Source organism: Sander lucioperca, chromosome 13, assembly GCF_008315115.2.
Source record: "Sander lucioperca isolate FBNREF2018 chromosome 13, SLUC_FBN_1.2, whole genome shotgun sequence".
Lineage (NCBI taxonomy): Eukaryota > Metazoa > Chordata > Actinopteri > Perciformes > Percidae > Sander > Sander lucioperca.
The window spans coordinates 6,630,493-6,653,819 of NC_050185.1; the positions used below are offsets into that span (position 1 = coordinate 6,630,493).

Here is a 23,327-nt window from a genome sequence, read left to right on the forward strand (position 1 = left end):
TTCCCATCTTTTCTTTGCCGAGCATACTGGGAATTCATATCAGCCTCGCCTGCTGCAGTCGCTGCACCGGCACCGCTTCCCCCTATTTAGAGCGGGCCAGACCTAAAATAACTGCTTGTTCCCTTTAACCGCAGCTCAGAGCCAGCGTAGTGGTGTATCAGATTGACCTCAGTGTAGAACCTATACCTGTGCTTGGTTTTGAGTTCCACAGTTATATCCCTCTTTGTGTGTTATTGTCAGTGTGTGTTCAAGTCATACAGCTGTTATGGGGGAGGGGTGAATCAATCATGCTGTCCTTTTATTATTATGTAAAATTCTGTGTATGTGTGTGCACGTGGTGATTGACGTCTCTCTCTCTCTCTCTCTCTCTCTCTCTCTCTCTCTCTCTCTCTCTCTCTCTCTCTCTCTCTCTCTCTCTCTCTCTCTCTCTCTCTCTCTCTGCGTACGTGCATGCCTGTGTTGGTGACTGATTGAATGATCATCCATCTGAAGCCTCCACAGTTAGATAATTAGCATTATGACCAAATCGGTCCTAGTAAATAATAAATAACCTGTTAAACAGAAAGGCCAGCATATGTATTATTCATAGCTATTTCTCCAGCAGCTTAAGTTTGACTTTACCCCTCTCTCGTAACTTGGATTACTGGCCACTTAACACCACCTAAACGCTGTTTGTATGCACAAAGAGAGCTTTAGGAATGACAAGTGCACATCGGACACATCGAAACACATATGCACATATAAAGTTAAAGGGCAATTTGTTTTTTGTTTTTCAACCTGGACAATATTTTCCCTTACATTGGTGTACGTGCTATATAGTACATGTTTAAAGTCACCATGTTATTGTTAATGTTAGCATGTATCTGTCTGCACAGTCTCACAGAGCTGCTCTTTTAGTTAAGTCCAACATTTCACCTTTAGCAGTTTGATACAGGCCTCGGCATCAGCTTTAACACTTTCACTGAGCAAAATAAAATGAGCCGGTGTTGCTGTGGTATATTGTTCAGAGCTGTAGTTTTCGATTTAAAGGTCCCATGGCATGAAAATTTCACTTTATGAGGTTTTTTTAACATTAATATGCGTTCCCCCAGCCTGCCTATGGTCCCCCAGTGGCTAGAAATGGTGATAGATGTAAACCGAGCCCTGGGTATCCTGCTCTGCCTTTGAGAAAATGAAAGCTGAAAGAAAAGATGGGCCATCTGGAATCTTCCCTTTATGATGTCATAAGGAGCAAGGTTACCTCCCCTTTCTCTGCTTTGCCCGCCCAGAGAATTTGCCCACCCATGAGAGAGAGAGAGACATCATGACTTTCAAACGAGCAAAGTGGCAGTTGGTCAAGGCCACACCCCCACCCTCTACCTTGCCCCCCCCTCTCTCCTCCTCAATAACTACAGACACAGAAATGGCACATTTTAAGGAATGCTCATTGTGGGACTGGCTCTAGTGGCTGTGATTCTGCACCAAGGCTGAATTTCGGGAAAGAGACTTCAGATACAGTATTAGGGGACCACTAAGGTCTATATAAAGAGACTTCAGATACAGTATTAGGGGACCACTAAGGCCTATATAAAAGAGACTTCAGATACAGTATTAGGGGACCACTAAGGTCTATATAAAGAGACTTCAGATACAGTATTAGGGGACTACTAAGGCCTATATAAAAGAGACTTCAGATACAGTATTAGGGGACCACTAAGGTCTATATAAAAGAGACTTCAGATACAGTATTAGGGGACCACTAAGGTCTATATAAAAGAGACTTCAGATACAGTATTAGGGGACCACTAAGGTCTATATAAAAGAGACTTCAGATACAGTATTAGGGGACCACTAAGGTCTATATAAAAGAGACTTCAGATACAGTATTAGGGGACTACTAAGGCCTATATAAAAGAGACTTCAGATACAGTATTAGGGGACCACTAAGGTCTATATAAAAGACTTCAGATACAGTATTAGGGGACCACTGAGGTCTATATAAAAGAGACTTCAGATACAGTATTAGGGGACCACTAAGGTCTATATAAAAGAGACTTCAGATACAGTATTAGGGGACCACTAAGGTCTATATAAAAGCATCCAAAGAGCACCATGTCATGGGAACACGTTTGATTGGGTTGTTTTTCCAAAAGCCCCAGTAAGGTTTTTTTTTAAATAACGAGGTATCCCACTGTGTGTGCATATTCATATAGTACACCAACTGATTTTACTACCAACATTCTTACAAACACAAATTGGCCCCAGGCACCAGCTAAATTGGGAAAAATAATGTCACAATAGATACAGACCAAGACAAAGCAGGACAAACGTATCTAGAGAACATCCCTTGTTTGTGAAATCTCATCCATAACATGTATCAGTAAAGGCAGACACTGAGAGAGCCTAACATGGCTGTACCCCTCAAACAGCCTGTGTATGTATCTATGGTAACTACCCTCTTCCGAGAGAGTTTACAGGTATATGGGCATGGATAGTGAATTATTTAGAAGCTCTATCAGGCATTGTCTGCCACACACAGCCCCAGACTGTGAATTCAAACCTGATATTGGACTGCAAGGAGGAAGAGATATAAGGTGGCACGCAGCCCCCGCCACCAGACCCTCTCAGTGGAAAATCCACAACAGACTAGTCTCGCATTGCCAGACCTATCTCTACAGCAAGACGGTCTGGCTAGTCCACACAACATTCCTGGATAAGAGAAAAAGGTGCTCTGGTTTATTGGCATTTTTTTAAACCAATCACAATCGTCCTGGAATGCGCTGGACGCCTCAGGAAGGAACTTGTTTCGGTGGAACATGTGTACCTAGGGAGGCGAGCTCTGGAATTAAAATGGCTGTCGAGTGTGTGATGAGAATTCTACTTAAAAAAAAAGATACATCTAATTTGATTGTCGGTTCTAGTTCGAAGGATGTTTCCCGAATCGATCGGAGTTTAAAATGCCAACACAAAGAAAGCGGAAGGTGAGGGACACTCGGACCAAAATGAGGGACATCCGGCGGACCCTCAATCAAACGGCGTCGATATAGACCAACAACGAACAGATCAGTGTAAAGTTTTATTCTGAATGTTGTTAATAAGGTTGTCCCATTAAAAGCATTTACTGTAATGTGTAGCCAGTCTTACACAGAATAAGGTACCATGCAGTCTGGTTGGTTGAGGCTATTCAAGATTCAAGATTCAAAATCCTTTATTGAATTTGAATTTATTTCAGGATAACCCCTTGAGATGTAGCATCTCATTTTCAAGGGGGTCCTGCACATATATACAAACACAAAGATTAAACATACAGTACATATACAAAAAAGACACAGATACAAACATATATACAAAACAATGCCTCGCTCACCTGCCCTTGACCCCACAATTAACATAGCACACATATTAAAGTATATTGACAAAATAATCAGCCAAATGCATTAGACAACTAATGCGTCATATATCAATATATCAGTATGCCTTATGACAAAATATAACATACCAGATGACATCACATCTCACGTATAAATATCAAAGAAAAACTAAAAAAATAAAAATGTTACATAAACCATTTATATATAATATCCTTGGTGTCCCTAATTACAAGAACATGTAGTTATTAATCCCACAATGGGGAAATTCACACTGTTGCAGCAGCAAGGGATGAGAGGAAAAGTAGAAGACACATGTTAACACACAATAATAAATATAATTAAAGAGAATAAATATTTAAAATAGTAAAATGATGATGTCAGATGTGATGTAATGATGTCAGATGTGTTGTGGGTATTCTGCAGACACGTTAAAGCGTCTATTCTGCTGAAGGACATTTCGCACGACAAAGTACCACATTACTGCAGTCAATAGAGGACATCCTGTTAACATCTCACACTATAACCTCCTTTTATGTCTCCAAACCTCTGTCACCACTTTGATCAAGCAACCACAAGCAATTACTCAGACTAATTGTATCCAATTTATAGAATGAAAGCACTGGCAGCATTGGAGGCCTGTTCATAAGGACCACTGAAAGGAAAATTACTGACACCATCGACAAGATTCTGACCAGATTACCTTTCACTACATTTTAGCAGTGTTAGTATTGTGTTTTACAAAGAAATCTGTGGCAGCGAATACCATAGGTGGAAAATACTGTACTTAAGTACTATTTTTAAGGTAGTTGTGCCGCACATAGTACATTCTGAGACTTATTTAAAAGAATTTTGAATTCTGAAAGAATGAAATAAAAACGATCAGTCCGTTGTCTTCACTGGCAACTTTACTCTCAGAAATCAGACGTTGGACCAACTGAAGGAGGCAGTGCAACAGTTTATATAGGCTACACTGTGCCAACAGATGATCTCATGCATTTGTACATATTGTATATTACTCATAAGAAATACAGTGTTTCCTCTATGTTGATTTGGAAGACAATATAAGACATAAGAATATCCCAAAATATACTATATGCCACACTACTTGTTGCCTCACTAATAGTTACTGGTGACTTTACAGGTTAAGATACATGAAAACATATGATAAGGTTATGAAATACAATGCAAAGTTACAGATTAAACCAGTTGTTCCAAACGTTTTGGGTTTGTGACCTCTTACAAAAAAGCAGTCTATATCCTTATCAGGTTTCAGATGTCTATGAGTTGTTAGCAGAATTTGTGTTGCAGAACTTTTTGAAGATTTTTTTCTTTCTTTCTTATTCTTCTTCTTTCTCCTTATTAATCATCTCATGACCCCTCAGGTTGATCTGGTGATCCTAAGAAGGGGGCCCGACCCCTAGGTTGGAAACCTCTGAACTCATACCTAATAATAAAGTAATTAAAAGTAGCTCCACCTCAACCAACAGTAAAATGATGGTTATGTATTGATGCAATATGTTGACAATTTAATCCCTTGATAAAACAATATTCGTACTACATAATGACTCAGCATGTTCTGTTTTCTTTAATTATTGCAACTCTGTGACGATTGTTTATTAGGGTTTTCCTGTGATCTCTGGTTATTTTTTGGTACAGGAATATGCAGTGAAGGTAGCTGCTTCCTTTTCACTTTCTCAGCTGTGTTGGTTGTAATACCACAATACATAGTTTTGCTATTTAGGGTTGGGTATCTTTCGCATCTGAACCAATACTAGTCCAGATACCGGTACCTGAAATTCAGTTCCTGGTATCCAACAGTACTTTTTTTGGTAGTTTCCCTCTGTAATTACAAAAAAAATATTTCAGTTGTAAAACTAATTCCAAACCTATTTCCTTAGAACATTATGTTATTTATTTAGAATATTTTACACTGACAGACATTAAACAAACATAAAAAATAAAAACCCCTGCCTCTCTCCTCCCAAAGCTGTCCCTACAACCTATTAAATTGAATAATTGAATAATTTAATTTAATAATAACTTACTCACTGTAACTTTTATTCTTGTATTTGTGTATTATTACATTTTAGCCTGTTTTATTTTCATCATGACCGTTTTAACTGCTCTTTAATGTTTCATGTAAAGCACTTTGAATTACCTTGTTGTTGACATTCATCAGGGCACAGAAACCACTGTTGTGCCCGCTTGTCTCAGAGGAAGTGTAAAACAACAGCACCACAACCGCTTTCGGGTCTCCATTAATATCATATCGCAGCAAACGCTGTCTGTGTGAAGTTTTGAAAAACCACACTTGAAACCGCTTTTATTGGCATTGCCGTGACTCTCTGTGACTTCAACAAAATTGCAGAGCCGACATAGTTTGCTCCGTCCGCACCTCTGCGCCCGCGCGTGTGTGTGTGCCGGACCTCTGCTCTCTGTCAACATGCAGAGAGGACAGATAAGCTTGCGCTTATACTCTCAGGTACCGAAACCAATTACTCGGTAGTACCGACGTGATTCGGTCGGTACCGGTAAAAGTACAGGGTTCGGTACCCAACCCTACTTTACAGCTCAACTGGTCTTTGACACTGTAAAATCCATCAGAACTTGTATTTAATCTGGGCCGGTGCTGCTCGAGCTGCTGTATCATTACTCTTTGTTTCTTTTCACTTTCCCGTTTCCTCATAAATAATTGTATTGTTTCAACTTGGCACAATAGTTTCTGTCATAGTTATCAGCTTTAAAGAAGAAAAACAATTTGCATGCCACACATTTGCAGACTAAAACCTTTTCTGGAGACATGGCAATATGAAATCATAAAATAAAACAATTGCTTTTTGTAATTTAATCAACTACCTGCCCAAAGTATGTATAGTCATCTTTTAGCGAGCTATGTTGGAGGTGCTTCCTGGGGGAATTATTATAGTATATTTTTCCTTTTTTATTTACAATTTTCCTTTTTTTTTTTTTTTTTATTTTACTAGCAGGAGCCACAGATGCTAAGTATTGTATGGTACTAGAAAGTAAACTTTTTCTTTAAACTTCTGCAATCAGTGGAATTTGCACTTCAGTCATAAGTGAAACAATGCCATTTCCAAGGCCTTATGCTAATTAGGCTGATTAAACTAGATGAATTCAGTTGTGGCTGCAGCCACAGCAGCAAACCCTTTCTGTATTGCTAAAGTAGAACACTGACAAGAAAGTTCAGCTTTATCCACATGCATATGGACATTATACTCCAGAGAATACAATGCAAGAAGAATAGAGAACTCATAATGAGCAAGCCAACTAGTGACAGTAATATGAAGAACCTCCTGTTCAAATAAAGAAGACACACACACACACACACACACACACACACACACACACACACACACACACACACACACACACAGAGACAGTGAAACAGAGCTGTTCTGGGAGCTCAGCGAGGCCAAACACCAGCAGCGGGCTGCAGCAATTCACACAGCAGAGAGCCGCTGAACGTTTATGGACCCTGGCTGGCAATTTATTTTTTGGGAGAATGTTTGGCTTCAGTGCTCTCCGTGGACCTTTTTAGTGGAAGAATTAGAAATGGGCATTTGGTGGGCGCAGAGGTATGTGGTGCAGTGGTAGAAGAAGTATTCAGATCCTAAGTAAAACTAATAATACCACACGGTAAAAATACTCTGTTACAAGTAAAAGTTTAAGTGCAATAAAAATGTTATGTAAAAGTATGTAAGTATCATCAGGAAGATGTACTTAAAGTATTAAAAGTGAAAGTACTCAATGCAGAAAAATCCTCACATTTTAGAAACTGGAAAACGATCCAAACTGTTCTGTCAATCAACTAAGTGTTTAATGGTCTAATCATTTCAGCTGGACTTGTAGGCCGTTATATTGTTGGGTAGTTTAATTAATAATAAAACATCATATTTTATAAACTACATGTGTTTTTATGTGCAAAAATCTTAATTTGTAAAGTAACTAGTAACTAAAGCTGTCAGATTAATGTAGTGGAGTAGAAGTAGAAAGTGGCATGGAAAAAAAAGACACCTTTGACAAATTTGTACTTAAGTACAGTACTTGAGTTAATGTACTTAGTTACATACCACCACTGATGAGGTGAGAGGATTTTAGCAGTAGGTAAGTTATCGCAGGCAAGGGCTTCGGCGAGAAGATGGAGATAAAGAGGGACATTGTACTATTGCTATTGCGTTTCAGTCGGAGCATTTGGCGCTGGCAACACAGCCCCACTATTTACCACAGGCACCCACTTATATTAACCAATCTGATAAAAGAGACCAACTGACAGCCTTTCTATCTCCGAGGCTCCCAGCAGCCATAAAAAGAGCTTTTGTTGGCTTACATTTTGAACAAGTGTTATTGTAAAGACTGGCTTTCTTAGCAAATGAAAATGGCAGGCTTTATAGCCTTCTTACATCAGCAGTGAAGGCTTTGATACTCTGCAGTACTTCTATTGCTGGATAATTATTTTGTTGCAGGGAGAATGTGTGGCCGGTCCCATCCCCTTAGAAGACACAGAGTTCAATTTTAGAGTCCTCATATTATGCTTTTGGGCTTTTTCCCTTTCCTTTATTGTGTTATATATCTTTTTAGTGCACGTTATAGGTTTACAAAGTGAAAAAGGGACTTACCATCTCCAACAGAAAACACTGTTCACAAACTGCTCCAAACAGCTCTATTGAAGTCCAGCCTGTACTTCAGAGACGGACGTGCATCACTTTGTAACACACGTAGAGCTTAGATCGGCCCAAAAAATCAAGCCCGAACCTACCCGAGCCCGAGCACGTTGTGTCCGAGCCCGGCCCGGCCCGACACATTAACTGTAATTAAGAGCCCGAGCCCGATTTAAACCCGACAATTTTTTAATACGTGGGCCGTTATAACTGACGTTCTCAACTACAATTCAGAGTTGTTTGAACTGCAGAAATCTGTTTAGAATAATACAACAAGGACGAAGCATATAAACTGCGCTGTTTGTTTAGAATGGAACGGATCGCAAGTGGATCCGAATGAAGAAACGTAAAAAAAAAAAAAGAAACAAAGATGAACAACATATTGTTGTCACTGCCCACGACTTGTTTAAACTGCTTCCATACCTCCGACTTTCCTCCACACTTGCTCAAAGTTAATTCTCCTGTTTTTCTTTTTTTCTTTACATCTTCAAGCTCCCGGTGTGATGCGTGCGAGAGGAGGAGACTCCGCGCATGAAGTGCTGCATTTTGTAACTGCAGCCTAACTTTTGTACACATTTGTTACTTTTATATAGCCTATATATATATTTATAATATTTCTGATTATGGCATAGCTATCTCCCCACCCAAATAGGATAATAAGGTAATGGATTAAAAAAAAAAAAAAAATTGCTTGATCAAGGGTCCGGCCCAGGCGCGGTCCGGCCCAGGCCCGGCCCGAGGATGTGGCGGAAAATAACGGCCCGAGCCCGACCCGAGGTCCGCTCGGGCTCGGGCCGAGAATCTAAACTCTAAACACACGTTATAATGCTCACCTAGCTGCTAGCGTGGCACGCCCTCATACTCTGCTTCTGACTGGCTAGTAGTCCTTACCTAGCTACTGAGCATGTGCGACTCCCAACAAAGATGGAACAGAAGTGAGTTGCCTCACTCTGTAGCTAAAACAGAGAGCTCAACACACAGGGTGAAAAGAGGAGCTGCAGCAATGTGTGGTACAACACAAATATGGTGTTTTTTGAAAATTAAATCATGTAAACCTATTCTGATATAACCTCTAAATACAATTATGAACCTGAAAATGAGCATAATATGAGCACTTTAAATAAAAAAAAAATGTTTGACTAGTGCTAGTTAGATAGATTGCTATTGGTTTTATGTCAACAGCAATCTGTCCAACCAGGAGAAAGGGTTTGGCAGCTGAAGGTTTTTGTTCCTCTAAAACCTAAAAAAAGAAATCAGCATGTTTTTCAAAGGAATAAACTTCAACAACAAACGCAAACCACTGCATGCTTCACATAATATTCTTCTGAGCAAGTACTCTTTTGGTGATGATGGTGTGCTGTGTTTTTCAAGGACCCTGGCCTCCTCCATAACTGTGTTACAGGAAAAAGGTCTGACCTTTACACACTCAGCTCAGTGAAGGCAAGTGACCAACGAATGCCACTGCCAAACTGCTCGGCACCCTGGCAGTTGCTTTTGTTCACACAAATTTGAATCTTTGGCTTTTCCAGAGAGAGAGAGAGAGAGAGAGAGAGAGAGAGAGAGAGAGAGAGAGAGAGAGAGAGAGAGAGAGAGAGAGAGAGAGAGAGAGAGAGAGAGAGAGAGAGAGAGAGAGAGAGAGAGAGAGAGAGAGAGAGAGAGAGAGAGAGAGAGAGAGAGAGAGAGAGAGAGAGAGAGAGAGAGAGAGAGAGAGAGAGAGATATTTGCTTTATCTTTACATGAAGTGTCTTTTCTCTTCTGCACATCTGAATCTTAATCTCATCTGTATTCTATCCTCAATCCTCCAACCTCATTGATTAACCCCACAGTGTAGAGCAGATCTCTGCTGGGTTTAAAGGAGTCTGCTGTCACGGGAAATTTCACGCCCAATGCCTTTTCCATTAAGGAGAAACAGGAGAATCTACCTCCTTGGGGGCACGCAGCTAGCCGTTGAGAACCATGGATCCATCCTAAAGATTCTTATAAAGCTCACATGATGAATCAGAAAGCGTGCAAGGTCATACAGCTCATTAGAAACCGATAGAAAGCAATGCAAAGTTCTATATTCAACCCATCTTCAACTGAGTGATGAATATACAGTTCAATGTGTTATAATGCACCCTGGGCGTTTAGCTTTGGCAGCTGTGCAGTTGTTTAAAGGGTAGGGTTTGTGAGGATGTTAGCCATTTATTCAGTGGCAACAAATATGATTACTAACAGAAAGTGGGGAATGTGGGAGATGGACAGGATTAGAGTGAGTGAGTAAGGACAGAAATGGATCTGTGATGTAGTTACCTTCAAGGTAAGTGTGTTAGAATCTGACACTGAATTTCTATTCATGCTGCGGGTTGGCCCAGACGGGGGAAACTGAGCCACAGCTCTGATTGGCTGGTGATACACCTGGCTTTTTGCAACACTGCCGGCATCCTGGCAGTCATACTGCTGTCAGTAACAAATAATCTGACATTTTTGGGAACAAATTTGCTTTCTTGCAGAGAGTTAGAGGAGAAGTTGATACCAATCTTGCAATGGAGAGTGATATCGCTCTTCTCATCTAATTGTCCGACTGAAAGCCAGTGAGCGTGTTTCCCAAAATGTCCACAAGAAATTCAAAGCAAAAATCGGATCATTTTTGGATTGGGCAAACAGAAAAGCAGCGTGCCTCTCTGACTGCTACACCCTGCCATTTAATCTGAGACAATCGAGAAAAATCTAACATTTGAATCCTGGCAACTTTTAGATGAATATTCAATTTAGTTGAAATGTGTACTCGACTGCAGAGAAGTGCTGAGAGAGGGAGTGCTAAGTGAATGTCCTGTGTTGAGATGAGGGATCTGCAGCTTGCTTGCTTCACAGCCAGGTAGACAGCAGCAGACCCCATGTGATGCTATTGGAAATGGGGCCCCAGGAGACATATGGGGAGAGAGAGACCAATTTGGATTTAAACAGCAGCCTAGATATACAGTGTACTGTACACTGGGCCCATTTTCTATATGTACAAGAAGTAACTTAATGACTTCTTACTGTAATCAGCCATAACTGTCAGGAGTTTGACACAGCATGAACAGAAATGACAGCTACTCTACTTATTTTTCTACTCTGCATTTTTCAATCCGAAAAAACATTGTTGACGTGATTGTTTTTATACATGATGTATTTTTCTCCTAATGGAAAAATCAAATGGATGAACATAACATGGAAACTTAAAGCTTTTTCACACCAGTGTAATTGAAAAATCACAAAATCATCTTGATATTCTAACCTGAAGATTATACATGTATACTTAGAGCCTCTGTGTAGATTGGGGCAAATGTTTGAAGCAAGTCATAAGAGCAGGAGAGACCAATGCTCAGCAGGGACCTAAGCCAGAGTACTGGGCAGGAAACAGATGGCGTTAGTGGAGGGAGTGGGGGGAGGCGGGGCACAGATAGACGCAGTGCCTGGCCAGAGGATATTGCAGCAAGCCTGGACACACTCATCCTCTGTCCCCTGCCTCCCAGGGGATTAATAAGCCCATCATGGCTGCTGCCCATATGGGGAGCCACAGAAGGCATATGACACTGAGGGGGATATATTGTAACTGGTTAGCCATTTTGTCTTATAATGTCTCACTTTGACTCTGTAATGTTTGGGGACCACATTGTTGTTGCACATGTTCCAACCCAATCAGCTTCACTTTGTCTGGTAATGGAGGGCAGAGGAAGAGAGTTTTTGTCTGACTCTGGTGGTGAGGACTCTCTGAGAGCACTTAGAAGACTGCAGGTGTTCATCATTTCAGTTATTTTTCCACCAGCAGAGCCAAACAGGTGGCCAAGCCTGTGACTGGCATAAAACCAAGGAGGAGCACCCTCTATCTGATGTATTCCTCTCCCATGTGACATTTTACCTGCCACTTGGACTGAAATGGCTTTCTAACAAAGGCTGTAGCATGGTGTGTAGCTGCTCCTGTGTCAGTATCGACTTTGTCTGGAGCTGTATTGGTGTTGGTGATATTTCTTGTATTCTCACATCCCCTCCGGTGCAGCCGAGGGCTCTGTCTAACCTTTAAGGCGCCAAGTGATAGCCCAGTGGAGGGGCAGCAGACCTGACCTTTATGAGTGCTTTCAAAGTGCCACACCCCCCTCCCTCTCCCAACCCAGCACTCTCTCGAGCCCGCTTTCAGTCTGCTGCTGGCTCCTATAGACCACCGGTGTCTGGTGCTGACAAGCTGGATCTGCTGCTGTCCTCGGACCCCCCTGAGACCAGGCTGGGCTCTGCAGCCTGTCTCTGGGTATAAGCTTGCAGACAAGGATGGCAAAGGAGAGATAGGATAAGATAGTTTTACTGCAGATAAGCCAGGGACTTCTCCTCTCTGTTGGGCTACGCTCCAAATCACTGTTGCTCTGTGTGGGTGTATGTGTGAGTGACTAATCCACCTTTAACCAGCCAGAAATTCATTGCATTGTCACACAATGTGAAAACCAAATACTAAAGATCACCTTTTAGTCATTATAACATGAATTATGGGTGGCTGTGAAGTAGAGCGGGTCGGCCCTCAACCACAAGACCGTCGGTTCGATCCCAGGCTCCTCCGTCCACATTTCAAAGTGTTCTTGAGGAAGACACTCAACCCCAAGTTGCTCCCCGGACGATGAATTTGGCTGTCCACTGCTCCTAATGCTTAGGAGGGGTTAAATGCAGAGATTGAATTTTACTGCATTGTACTGTTTGATACTGTGACGAATAATGATAACAATAATCAAAGTTTTCTTTATAATAATAAAAGTTTCTTCTCTTAAGAATTTTCTGTATTATTAATTCACAATTGTTGTATATGCTCATAGTGTAAAAAGTGTTACATGTAAGGTCGGGGCTTATCCATTATCCATAAAAAATGTGAAGGTAAATAGCAAAATTAGCTTAGATGAAACTGACCTCCAATTACAACGGCCGGTCCCGGAGAGGAATGAAATGAAAATCCACAATAATAATAACAGGCATGCAGCCTGCTACAACAGCTAATGGAAAAGTGATAAAAATGAGCTTCATTAGGCCCTGATTGAGTGATTAAAATATTATTTTATTTTCCTGAAAAAGCCCATTTTCTAACCCCATTCCACTTTACATCCATTAAAAACCTGGTCTTAATGTTATTCAAATCACTTCCATGGAGTAAAAGTTATCTCATTCTAGCATAGACTTTCACTGTCTTTTCCTATCTGCTCAGTTCATGCACAGACACGACTGCTGCACTTCCCAATATACAAACTTTGTTTGTGCAGAGGCTGGGGATTATAGCAGGATGCCTCCTGTGATAGGTGCCTTAATCCTGCTCCCAGCAGGGAGATTAGCAACCCCTGCTTTTTGAAGATTTTACTCCATATCAGCTCCTTCCCCCAGCATGTAAACACATTTCAACAGTGATTAGCCCAGAAACATTGCTTTAGACCCCCCCCCCCCCAAAAAAAAAAAAAAAAAGCCCTCATGAGCTATCAAAGACATTACTGCATTCATATGTACATGCACATATCTCTCAGGGCAGTGCAGTGGAGCCTGTGTTACTGCTGGAATATCTGCTGCTTCATAGGCCGCACTAGCACGTAGTCCTTCCTGACAGATGGCCTGAGGAGATGTGAGATCTGAGCAGGCAGGGAGACGTGGGATGTTCATTGTGGCATTATGGTTAGTCTCATGTTATCTCCCTTTTTTGCCACAACAGGGCCTTCACGTATGGCCAGCGATACGGTTGCGCCGCGGATTGAGATGTAAAAGCAGGGAGAGGGGAGTAAAAAAACGGCGGGGGAGGGAGGAGTGACCGATCTCACCTTGACACTTTGAGGAAAGCTGCTGAAATGTGTGTTTTCAACTCATCTCTCTTCAGCTGCAGGGTGTGTGCGTGTATGCACGTGTGCATCCGCCCGCGTGCCTCTCGGCGGGGCAGCGAGGTGTGTGAGGAGCCGATGACAGATGGTCATCATCGCTGAGAGCTAGCAACGTATCTGTCAGTGCGTCCTCGTCTCCACCTCTCTCATCTTCTTACTTTTTCTCTCTTTGATTTTGATCTGATTTAGGGCTGCACAATATATCTTTTTTTTTTTTTTTATCGTCATTGCAATATCAACTGGCGCACTAAACACATCGTGAAAGGCTGCGACATATCGCGAGAGACACTCAAAGATTTTTTGTTTTAGTTGAAAGAAAATATCGGGGGAAAACTGCACTTAAAAATGAATTCTTTTTTTAGTGGTGCTTTTTCTATTCAATTCAATTTTTACAATAAAAGAATGTTGAAAATGATTTCCTTTCATTTGTTTTAAATTCAACAGGCAATTTGTTGTATTTTAGCAGAATACTGAAAGCAGCAGAAATGCAGATCTGAGTACACTTTAATATCTGTTTATTTATCGCGAGTGATATCGTTATCGCAATATTCAAAAACGGTATAGCATATTGCATACTTTCCTCATATCCTGCAGCCCTAATCTGATTATTTCCCTGTTACAATACGGGGATGGACTCGAGGTCACAGAGGATCACAGATGATAGAGGTGACCTGTCTGTCTGTCTCGGCCCTCCTTCAATCAATCAGCCAATCAGTCTCTCTTTCACGAACTCTCCTGTTTGACATTCTCTCTGTCTTTCTATGACTCAGTCTTCTTGGGTCTGCTTTTTAGTCAGTCGATATCTGTGCCAGATGAATCTCGTCCTTGCCTGTGCTTGCCTTTTGTGCCTGTTTGGTGTTTAGTTTTTGCCTGCACATGCAGGTCCAATTTTAAGCTTTGCATTTTTTTCAGTGAAAGCCATTACTGAGAAATTCTGTCAAAACAGGGCTTTCTGCAGGTTGACCTTGATTCGGAGGAAGCTATCTGTCCTCTAGCATCAAGTAATCACAGTGTGTCTCCTTGCAATGAAGAGAATGCTTCCTTATCGTGACAGGCAGTGGACCTGTTAGTGATTGTTGGGAGCGGAAGAGGCCCAAAAATATCGGGAAAAATGACAAAACCTTCCCTAATCGCTCTCCTGTGGTGCAGCATCAGACAGCGTTCCTGATCCGTCAGCAATCTCTGGCGCGGTCCCAGAGGAGTAGACGCCCTCCATCCCCCATCTCCACACATACGGAGTAGAAATATATGAACACCAGAGAGGAAAGAAGGCGCAGTGCTCAATCCTGTCTCTCTCCTGTGAATGAACTGCACGAATGAGGGCTGAGAGAGCGTAAGGTAGCAGGAGAGAGGTATATTTGTGTGTGTGTGTGTGTGTGTGTGTGTGTGTGTGTGTGTGTTATTTTGGTGAGAAGGGCAGAGAATGACAGGCGACACAGTGTACTACCTTGGAAAAGCCTCCCCCGGTGACACTTGTTCTCTTTCATATCTGTGTCTGGTTTATTATGGTCGTTGAAGGCGGCGGTGGCCAGCGACAGGGCCTGAATCTAGATATCACCACCCGACAGCTTTAATTGGAGCACGCATGCAAATAATACCCATGTTTATTCTTATAGATGATTACATCCACAAGCAGCCAGCCGTGAAATAGAAACCTTTACGCTTCAAGGCCAAGCTGGCCATCTTCTGAGAATTTCAATGGACAGGTACTGTACACCCCTGTTTATTACAAGAATTTGACCAATGCACAGGCAAGCCCTATTCTTAACACTGAGGGACTTCTACTAGGAAAAAATAATTTAAAAAAAAACACAGGTATACAAGCATTTTTACCATCATCATCAAACAAATAAATTATAGTTGCTGATAGAGTTGTGCCACACCAGTATCTGAAATGCCTCCGATACTGCCTAAAATGCTGGCATCGGGATCGGCGAGTATGCGAGTCTATGCACCGATCTTATACCTCGTAATTTAGCCCTGAATAAAATCTAACTTAAAGTAGTTTATTTTTGTTCTTCATCTGTTCTGACTGACTGTCAAATTGGATAATAAAAGAAAGTTCTATGGCTTTCGATCTTTGTATTTTTTTAATGTATTTGTTCATGTTTTGTTCAAGGCTTTAAAGCTTTAGTGAGTAACTTTTTGATATTAATGAGCGCCCGTTACATTCAAGCCATTGCCAAATGAGTTGCTACAAAGCTAATTAAGACGCCACACAACTCTCTCTGTATTTCTCAGTATGGCTATGTTCAGAAGATTGGGGCGTCCGTCGACTTTCGCACGCAGAAACTCAAGTGAAGATAATTACCTCTTCTGAAGAGGCCATCATGTTTTTTTAATCCTCCGTGTCCTCCTTGGCTACTAGCAGCTGCGTGGGGGGGGGCACGATCACGGAAGGCTTGTATCATGTGGACGGGCCGACAGTTTTGTTGTCATTAGCAATCATATCACATCCATATAGGGTTAGTAGTGTACAGCTGTTAAAAACTAATAATAATTATGTATATTCAACGCACTGATATAGGATCGGCTATCGATATGCAAGTTCAGGTTTCAGAATCGGTATTGAGAATAAAAAAATGGTATTGGAACATCTGACGTTGGTGAGGCATGGAAACAGTCCCGTCATGATTTCAAGAGGCACACAGTGTAGAACTGTCTTTAATGGGTTGACATTTTGCCCTGTGTCTTTTTTTCCCCTTGAAGATAGAATGAAGCCTCCGCCGTGTGCTCGATTTATAAAAGCACTACTGTTCAAATTAATTTGAAATGGAATGTCGGGGTTGCCTTGGAGACACGCTGCGGCTCACCTGAGCTGTCAGAGGAAAGGCAGCCTCTGCATTTTAAGAAATGAAATAGTAATTTCATTGTGGGTTGCGGTGAAGAGGGTGAATAATAAAAGGAAATAGTTAGGATTTGTCATTGCCATTGATTTGTCATGGCCTGTGTATTTACAGCCCCTGCTGTACTTTACAGCAAATCGCAGAGGGTTACACAACCATCCACAACACACATAACAGAACATCACTGGCAATTATTTAAAGACCCTGAAAACAAATTCTCTCTCAATACTTATAAAGGATGGTACATCAACATAAATCAAAGTTAGATCACTTATGGTTATTTCACATTAGAGAGTTCTGTTTTTTCTTTTCTTTCTGGTTTTCCTGGTTTAAGGTAGGCTCTGTTAGAAAAGGATGATGCCTCACAATTCAGGATTTAACAACATTTGAATGAGAATCTTATGACAGTTGGTGGGTCATTTGGTCACAGTCAGTTAGGGCCACACCCAAGGACATTGTTTTTTAATTTGTCCATTATTTTCTCCATTAATTGATTCATTGTTTGGCCTATAAAACATCTGAAAACTGTGAAAAACGGCATTCAAGTCCAAGGTGATGTCATTAAATGTCTCGTTTTGTCCAACCAACAGTCCAAAACCCAAAGAGAATACATTTACTAAAATGTAAGACATTTTTGACAATTTTTGCTTTTTTAACAATTCATCGATTAACCCAGTTGCCATTAGCCTGGTTGACACCAGACCCTTCTCAGTTTTAACTGAGAGTAGGTCTGGGCAAGCTTCATTCACAGCTCATTTCCAAAGGGGCGTCACCAACGGACGCTGCTCAAATGCCTCTGGGCGCAATTGGATAGTCCTTCAACCAATCAGACCAACAATCCGGGTGAAGTAGCAGTGACAGCAGCATCAATGGGTTGCTGCGCTTCGGTGGCCATCATGTTGAATGTAAACAAAAAGCTGCTCGCCGTCGCTGCGCTATTGTCATCGCGTGAAGTCCGCCTCAACGGTTGTGATTGGTGCCTCGATTTGGAAAAATTGGAAATGGGCTTGAATGGGCTCTTGGCCAGACTGACTTGCAGAGCAAATCTCAAATTTGCCAGAAGTTCGTCAGGGTTTACCCAGGCTAAGTTGCCATTATTTGTCTGTCTATCAACTAATGTATTAATAGCCTAATTATTGCAGCTCTACTGTTAGTCAGATCTGATCAAACCACACCTTAACAGTCCCGATGAAGCACATGAGTTGAGTTTTCCGAGCGTTAAACTCTAATGAGTAATACCCCAAGATGTTTCTTTTTTACTTTGACTGTTGCTTATTTACTCAGGAGACTTAATGTTATAGATAAATACTTAAGATTTGAAACCAAGTTGTTAGGGGCTTTAAAGGTCATGCCAGTGTTTTCAAGTTTAAGCCCATTAAATGTTTTCCTTTTGAAAACCATGCTGCTGTGTTTTAAAGACTTTTACTTACATCTTTTCTACCATTCTAGGCGTTCATTGGTTTCGATCCATTTCCAAACAGTATGAAAATCAACAGCAGTATCTTGAAACTTGAGTAGTGTAATCTATTACAGTAAACATCAAGTCTACATTTATATTTGCCAAAGTTCCTTTGTTTCAGTTTGCTAATTGATTTCCATATCTTAGTGAAATTAATAAAAACCAATGGCCACATGCAATGTTGCAAAATGCACCTAAAAACTGAACCTAACAGAATGTATTAAAAAAAAATGGTCAAAAAAAATGTTAAGTGTACCTAATTTGTAGTTAAAGAGCTAATAGTTGCAAACACATGGTCCTTTAGGAAGGTAAACACATTAATTTGGGCTACACTTGGACAATGTGCTGATCAAGGAGCTCTGCCTAATGAATCATATACAGTATCTCTCACCCTAATTAGCTCATTGTTGCTCTGTTCTTTTTCATTGCAGTACTTTAGATCAGTACTCACTACTCAGGCTTTTCTGCTAAAAACTCTAATTAAGAGGACATGCGAGTTCAGCTGGTTTGATACACGCATTAATCTTATCCCTCTACAGTAGCTTATTGATGTTGCAGATGTCAGGGTGTTGCTGCAGTCTTACCTTGGCTTGCTGAGCATCTGTATGAGCCACTAGCGCTCCACATGTTGGCTTTAGCTCTGACAGTGACTGGTTCATGCTAAAAGGCATTGTGCTCCTGTCGATACAACTCCAACAATTAGGCAATAAGGCTGGTTATCTGAAAGGTTTTTCATTGGAAAGAATGTTCTTACTCTGCCTTTGATTCACTTTTTTTTCTCACAACCTTGCATTTTCTTTTTCTCATTATCCTATTAAATTGTTCTATCTTCTGTAGCCTTGGAGAAAACTCATCTTTTATTTCCATTCTTCTCTCTGGTGTGGCCATTGTCTCGTTTAGCTCACACTGTTATTCCCCATTATCCTCTCTTTTCGTTATCTGGAGCAGCCCAGTGGAGCGTAGTAATACAGTAGACTACGTTGTGCTGTTCAACACTGTATCTATAGCCAGTAGGCCTACCGATCCCCAGCGGCCCTTACCTTCTTAATACCCACTTTCACCTTTTTTGTGTTTGTCTGTCCTTACGTGGACCTTGTTGGAGAGAAAACTGCGTCTGATTTGTGTGCAGGGAGGCTCATGGCTGGAGAGCCCTTTGGTAGACAGCTGTGAATGCCATGACTCAGAGGACAAGCCAACAGCTCATGCCTCTTAAGAAGTCTGATTCACTCCACTGAGCAGGGCAGCAGCGGCCATCGGGGGATCTGTGTGTGCCTGAAATAAAATATTGGCATTTGAATAATTACTGGATTGCAGGATTAAATCCATCTTCATAGAAGCTGATGCGAAAGTTGATTTGAGGTTGATATATCCGTTGTTATGATTAGAGAAAAGATTGTGACAAAAATGTAGCTTGAAACAGAAACTAAATCTGACATGCCATCCATTCTACAGTAGATGCTACATTGTGTTCTGTTGTGTTTCTTCCAGTTTCTTCTTCTTGTTGGCCTTGAGAAAAGATTTATTTTTTTTAAGCTTCTTCCAAAGGCCAGCTTGAGTGCCAGAGAATGATTCAACAGAAAATCTGCACTGCAGACACTACAGCTTGACATTCATTATTTTATCACCATAGCAACCGAGAATTTAAACAGAATTTAATTTCTAAGCATTAGAAAAACCAAAAAGGAGAAATGAATAGCTGGACACACAAAGCATTATTATGGCTATCATTATAGCGTTTAATATGAGCACAGTCATAAACAATCATCAGAAATTGTCTACGCCGTGTGGCCGGGTTGGTCCAGTGGGTAGAGCAGGCGCACATATACTGAGAGGTTTATGCCTCGATGCAGAGGTCCAGGGTTCAAATCCGACCTGTGACAGTTTCCTGCATGTCTTCCCCCTCTTTCTTCCCTTTCTCACCTAGCTGTCCTATCAAATAAAGGCGGAAAACCCCAAAACAAAATCTTCAAAAAGAAAAAGAAATTGTCTACGCCTTTATCTCTCCGCTGTTAAATCGAGTCAATGCTGTATTCAATTCTTCCGGATTGTCTGATTGTCTTATTTGACAGGAATGAAGATATATTTTCTTTCCTCTTTTAAACTGTTGGCAATAGTGGTAGTGCCAGTAAAGCACTTTCTTAACACCTTCACAGCCTGTCTGTTGATAAATGGCGTGTAGCTGCCCTTGTCTAACCTAAAATCCACCACCGATTTTTCTTCTGCCTCCCACTATTTTAAGCCCTGTCTTTGGAGCACAGTTCATATTGGAGGGCTCATTGTAAGCCCTCTGACTGAGGACAGTACCATCTGTGTTTATTATATACAGGCTCTACAGGAGGGCTGATATGATTGCTTTTGGGGAGGAGCTTATAAATAGTTTGGTCTAGCCCGACTGCGAAATAAAGGATGAGCTATCTAATAACACGACCGCAGGTTGATATCTACCTCTGTCATGATCAGTGACAAACCTCGGACAATATGTGCTGAGGTTTTTCTAGATGTTGCAGTTAGGGCTCAAACATGCATATAATGGGTAATAGTGTTTTTTTTTTCCCATTCTTTGCTAATCACAAATACACTTTTATTTACTGTGCAATGACTGCTCTTGACCAGGCTGAATCATCCTGGAAATGTCAACAGAGTTACTGGATATTTTTGGATCTACTTTGAGTTTTCCTATATGGTAATGTGTGTCATTGTTTCAGGTCTCACACAAAACACTAGAAAATACAGAATATGTGTCCTGGATATTATTAAAGCTTGTAAACATGTTAGAGGGCCAACATCTAATTAGTCGGTGCCGGAGATAGCAGTACAAATGGACACGGCGCACAAGGCTGTAGCTATAAATAAGAATGTGGCGTCTCAGATTTAATAAGGACTGAAATGCATTGTTGGCTATGCTCCAGCAGCACATGCAAGTATTACAATCTTACTAGACTACAGAAATGGAGCTGTGGATGTGTCTGCTGTTAACTGGAAGAGGTCTGGATCTGAATGTTTCTCTTCTATTTACAGTAAATCTTTAGTAATTACCAGATATGAGTTAACAGCTTCCATTTGTGCTTCAGACAGAGAATGGCTTTACCACTGCCCAAGAGCCAACAGGCATGTTTCTATGGACTTCAGTTGGTCCGTCGAACATTTTGGTCCAGGTAGGGCTGGGCAATATATCGATATCATATTGATATCGTTATTTGGGACTAGATATCGTCTTAGAGTTTGGATATCATAATATGGCATGAGTGTTGTCTTTTCCTGGTTTTACAGGCTGCATTACAGTAAAGTCATTTTCGAACTAACCAGACTGGTTTAGCAGGGTCAGCCCTATGTTCCCACAGCCCAATGGTCCCACAGCCATATGTTCCCACATTTCTAAGAATCTTTTTTTCACAAGAAATTAGGCCCTATGTTCTCACAGCCCTATGTTCAAACATTTCTAAGATTTTTCTTAAAATTCGGCCCTATGTTAGGGTTATGGTTACATTCCATCTCTAGTCCCTTGCTACTGGATAATAGGTTGGGTGTAATTGGCTACCAAATTGGGAGAAAGGGGGATTAAATCTGATACAAATTTATGAAAAAGGAAATGTGGGAACATAGGGCCTAATTTGGGAAAAAAATCTTTGAAATTTGGGAACTGTGGGAACATAGGGCCTAATTTTAATTTTTTTTTTTAGAAATGTGGGAACATAGGGCTGTGGGAACATAGACACGCTCCCGTTTTAGCTGTTCTCTTATTTGCCTTTACCCACTTAGTCATTATATCCACGTTACTGATGATTATTTATCTAAAATCTCATTGGTCAAATATTTTGGGAAAGCACCAATTGTCAACCCTACAATATCGTTGCAATATCGACATTGAGGAATTTGCTGGAGAATATCATGATAGTTGATTTCCTCCATATCGCCCAGCCCTAGGTCCAGGCTGAAATGTCTCTGGATATACCGTTGGTGTCACAGCCTGTCTCTCTGTCCATCCTCTTCCAATTCCCAAGGTCCCTTCATTGCCATTTTCCATCCATCCACCAGATGCCCTGGGACTTTCCTTTCTTTCCCCATCACCTGACTGTCCCATCCATCTTCACACTTGTTCCTACTTCCCTCATTAGCTCTGCACTTGCCTGGCTCTCCTCGCCCACCCCTTCACCTGCATCTCATTCCCTCATCAGCCACTCTCTCTATATACCTGCCCACATCCTTTTCTTCCTGTCAGTTCGTCGTAGTTGCTTTCTCTCTGTGTGCTTTTGTGTTCCACTGGTTGCCTGCCTGCAAGCTGTTTCATTAAGAAATCACATCCTGCTGCCTCCTCAGTCTGAGTGTGGGCCCTATCCCCGTTGCCTGGCATAAACCAGCCGTGACCGTTGGATAGATGGTCACCATGGAATCTGGTGCAGACATTTTTAAGTTCCCCTCAGGATTTCAGTAACTTTGGTCCAATTCTTTTCAACTCGACCACATACTTTCAAAACTAATGATATAAATCCCACAAGTCTCACCTGCATTGAAAACTTTCCAGTTCTCACTGAGTTAGAAGTTGCGGTTAGTTTTGATCATTCTTATATAAGTCGGTGATAATTGCATGGAAATATTTATGAATTAATAATTTATAGGAGTTATGAGTTTTAAATAACTTTGGTCCAATTCTTTTCAATTTGACCAAATACTTTCAAAACTAATGATATCATTCTCATAAGTCTCACCTGCGCTTTGTGTTTAGTGCTAATTAGCAAATGTTAACATGCTAGACTGAGATTGCTAACATTATTCCCAATAAACATTAGCATGTTAGCACGCTGATGTCAGCATTTAGCTCAAAGTACAGTCACACAGAGCACAGTAGCGTGGCTGTGGCTGGTTTTCTAAGATTATTATTATTATTATAAGATTATGATATGGATTTTTAAATGCAGTAATTATGATACTCAGAGGAGAACATAACAGGTTAGGGTGAACATTGTATTTTAATAATTGTGTTTATCATCAATCACAAATAAAAAGGTTTTGTTAATCAAAATGTTGAGACCCCAACTGAGCAGCAAATAACCACTTGTGTATTTGGCAGGCCACTTGAAACTGAATGATGTTCTAGTAGCACTTTAAATGGAGAAAACAAAAGCCCTCATAATGTA

The 23,327-nt window shown here is 41.0% G+C and overlaps 1 protein-coding gene across 3 annotated transcripts in view; it reads left to right on the forward strand.

Moving 5' to 3' along the window:
- Positions 1-23,327, forward strand: part of srrm3 (serine/arginine repetitive matrix 3) — a 92,016-nt gene that overhangs the window by 9,628 nt on the left and 59,061 nt on the right. Inside the window, exon 1 of one of the 3 annotated variants that reach the window (XM_036008862.1) lies at positions 20,856-20,875. The exons of the other annotated variants lie outside the window; for them this stretch is intronic. Within the exon in view, the coding sequence (XP_035864755.1) occupies positions 20,873-20,875 (3 nt within the window). The 5' untranslated portion in view covers positions 20,856-20,872. Of the gene's footprint in view, positions 1-20,855; positions 20,876-23,327 lie in introns of those variants that run through there. 3 annotated transcript variants of the gene reach the window in all.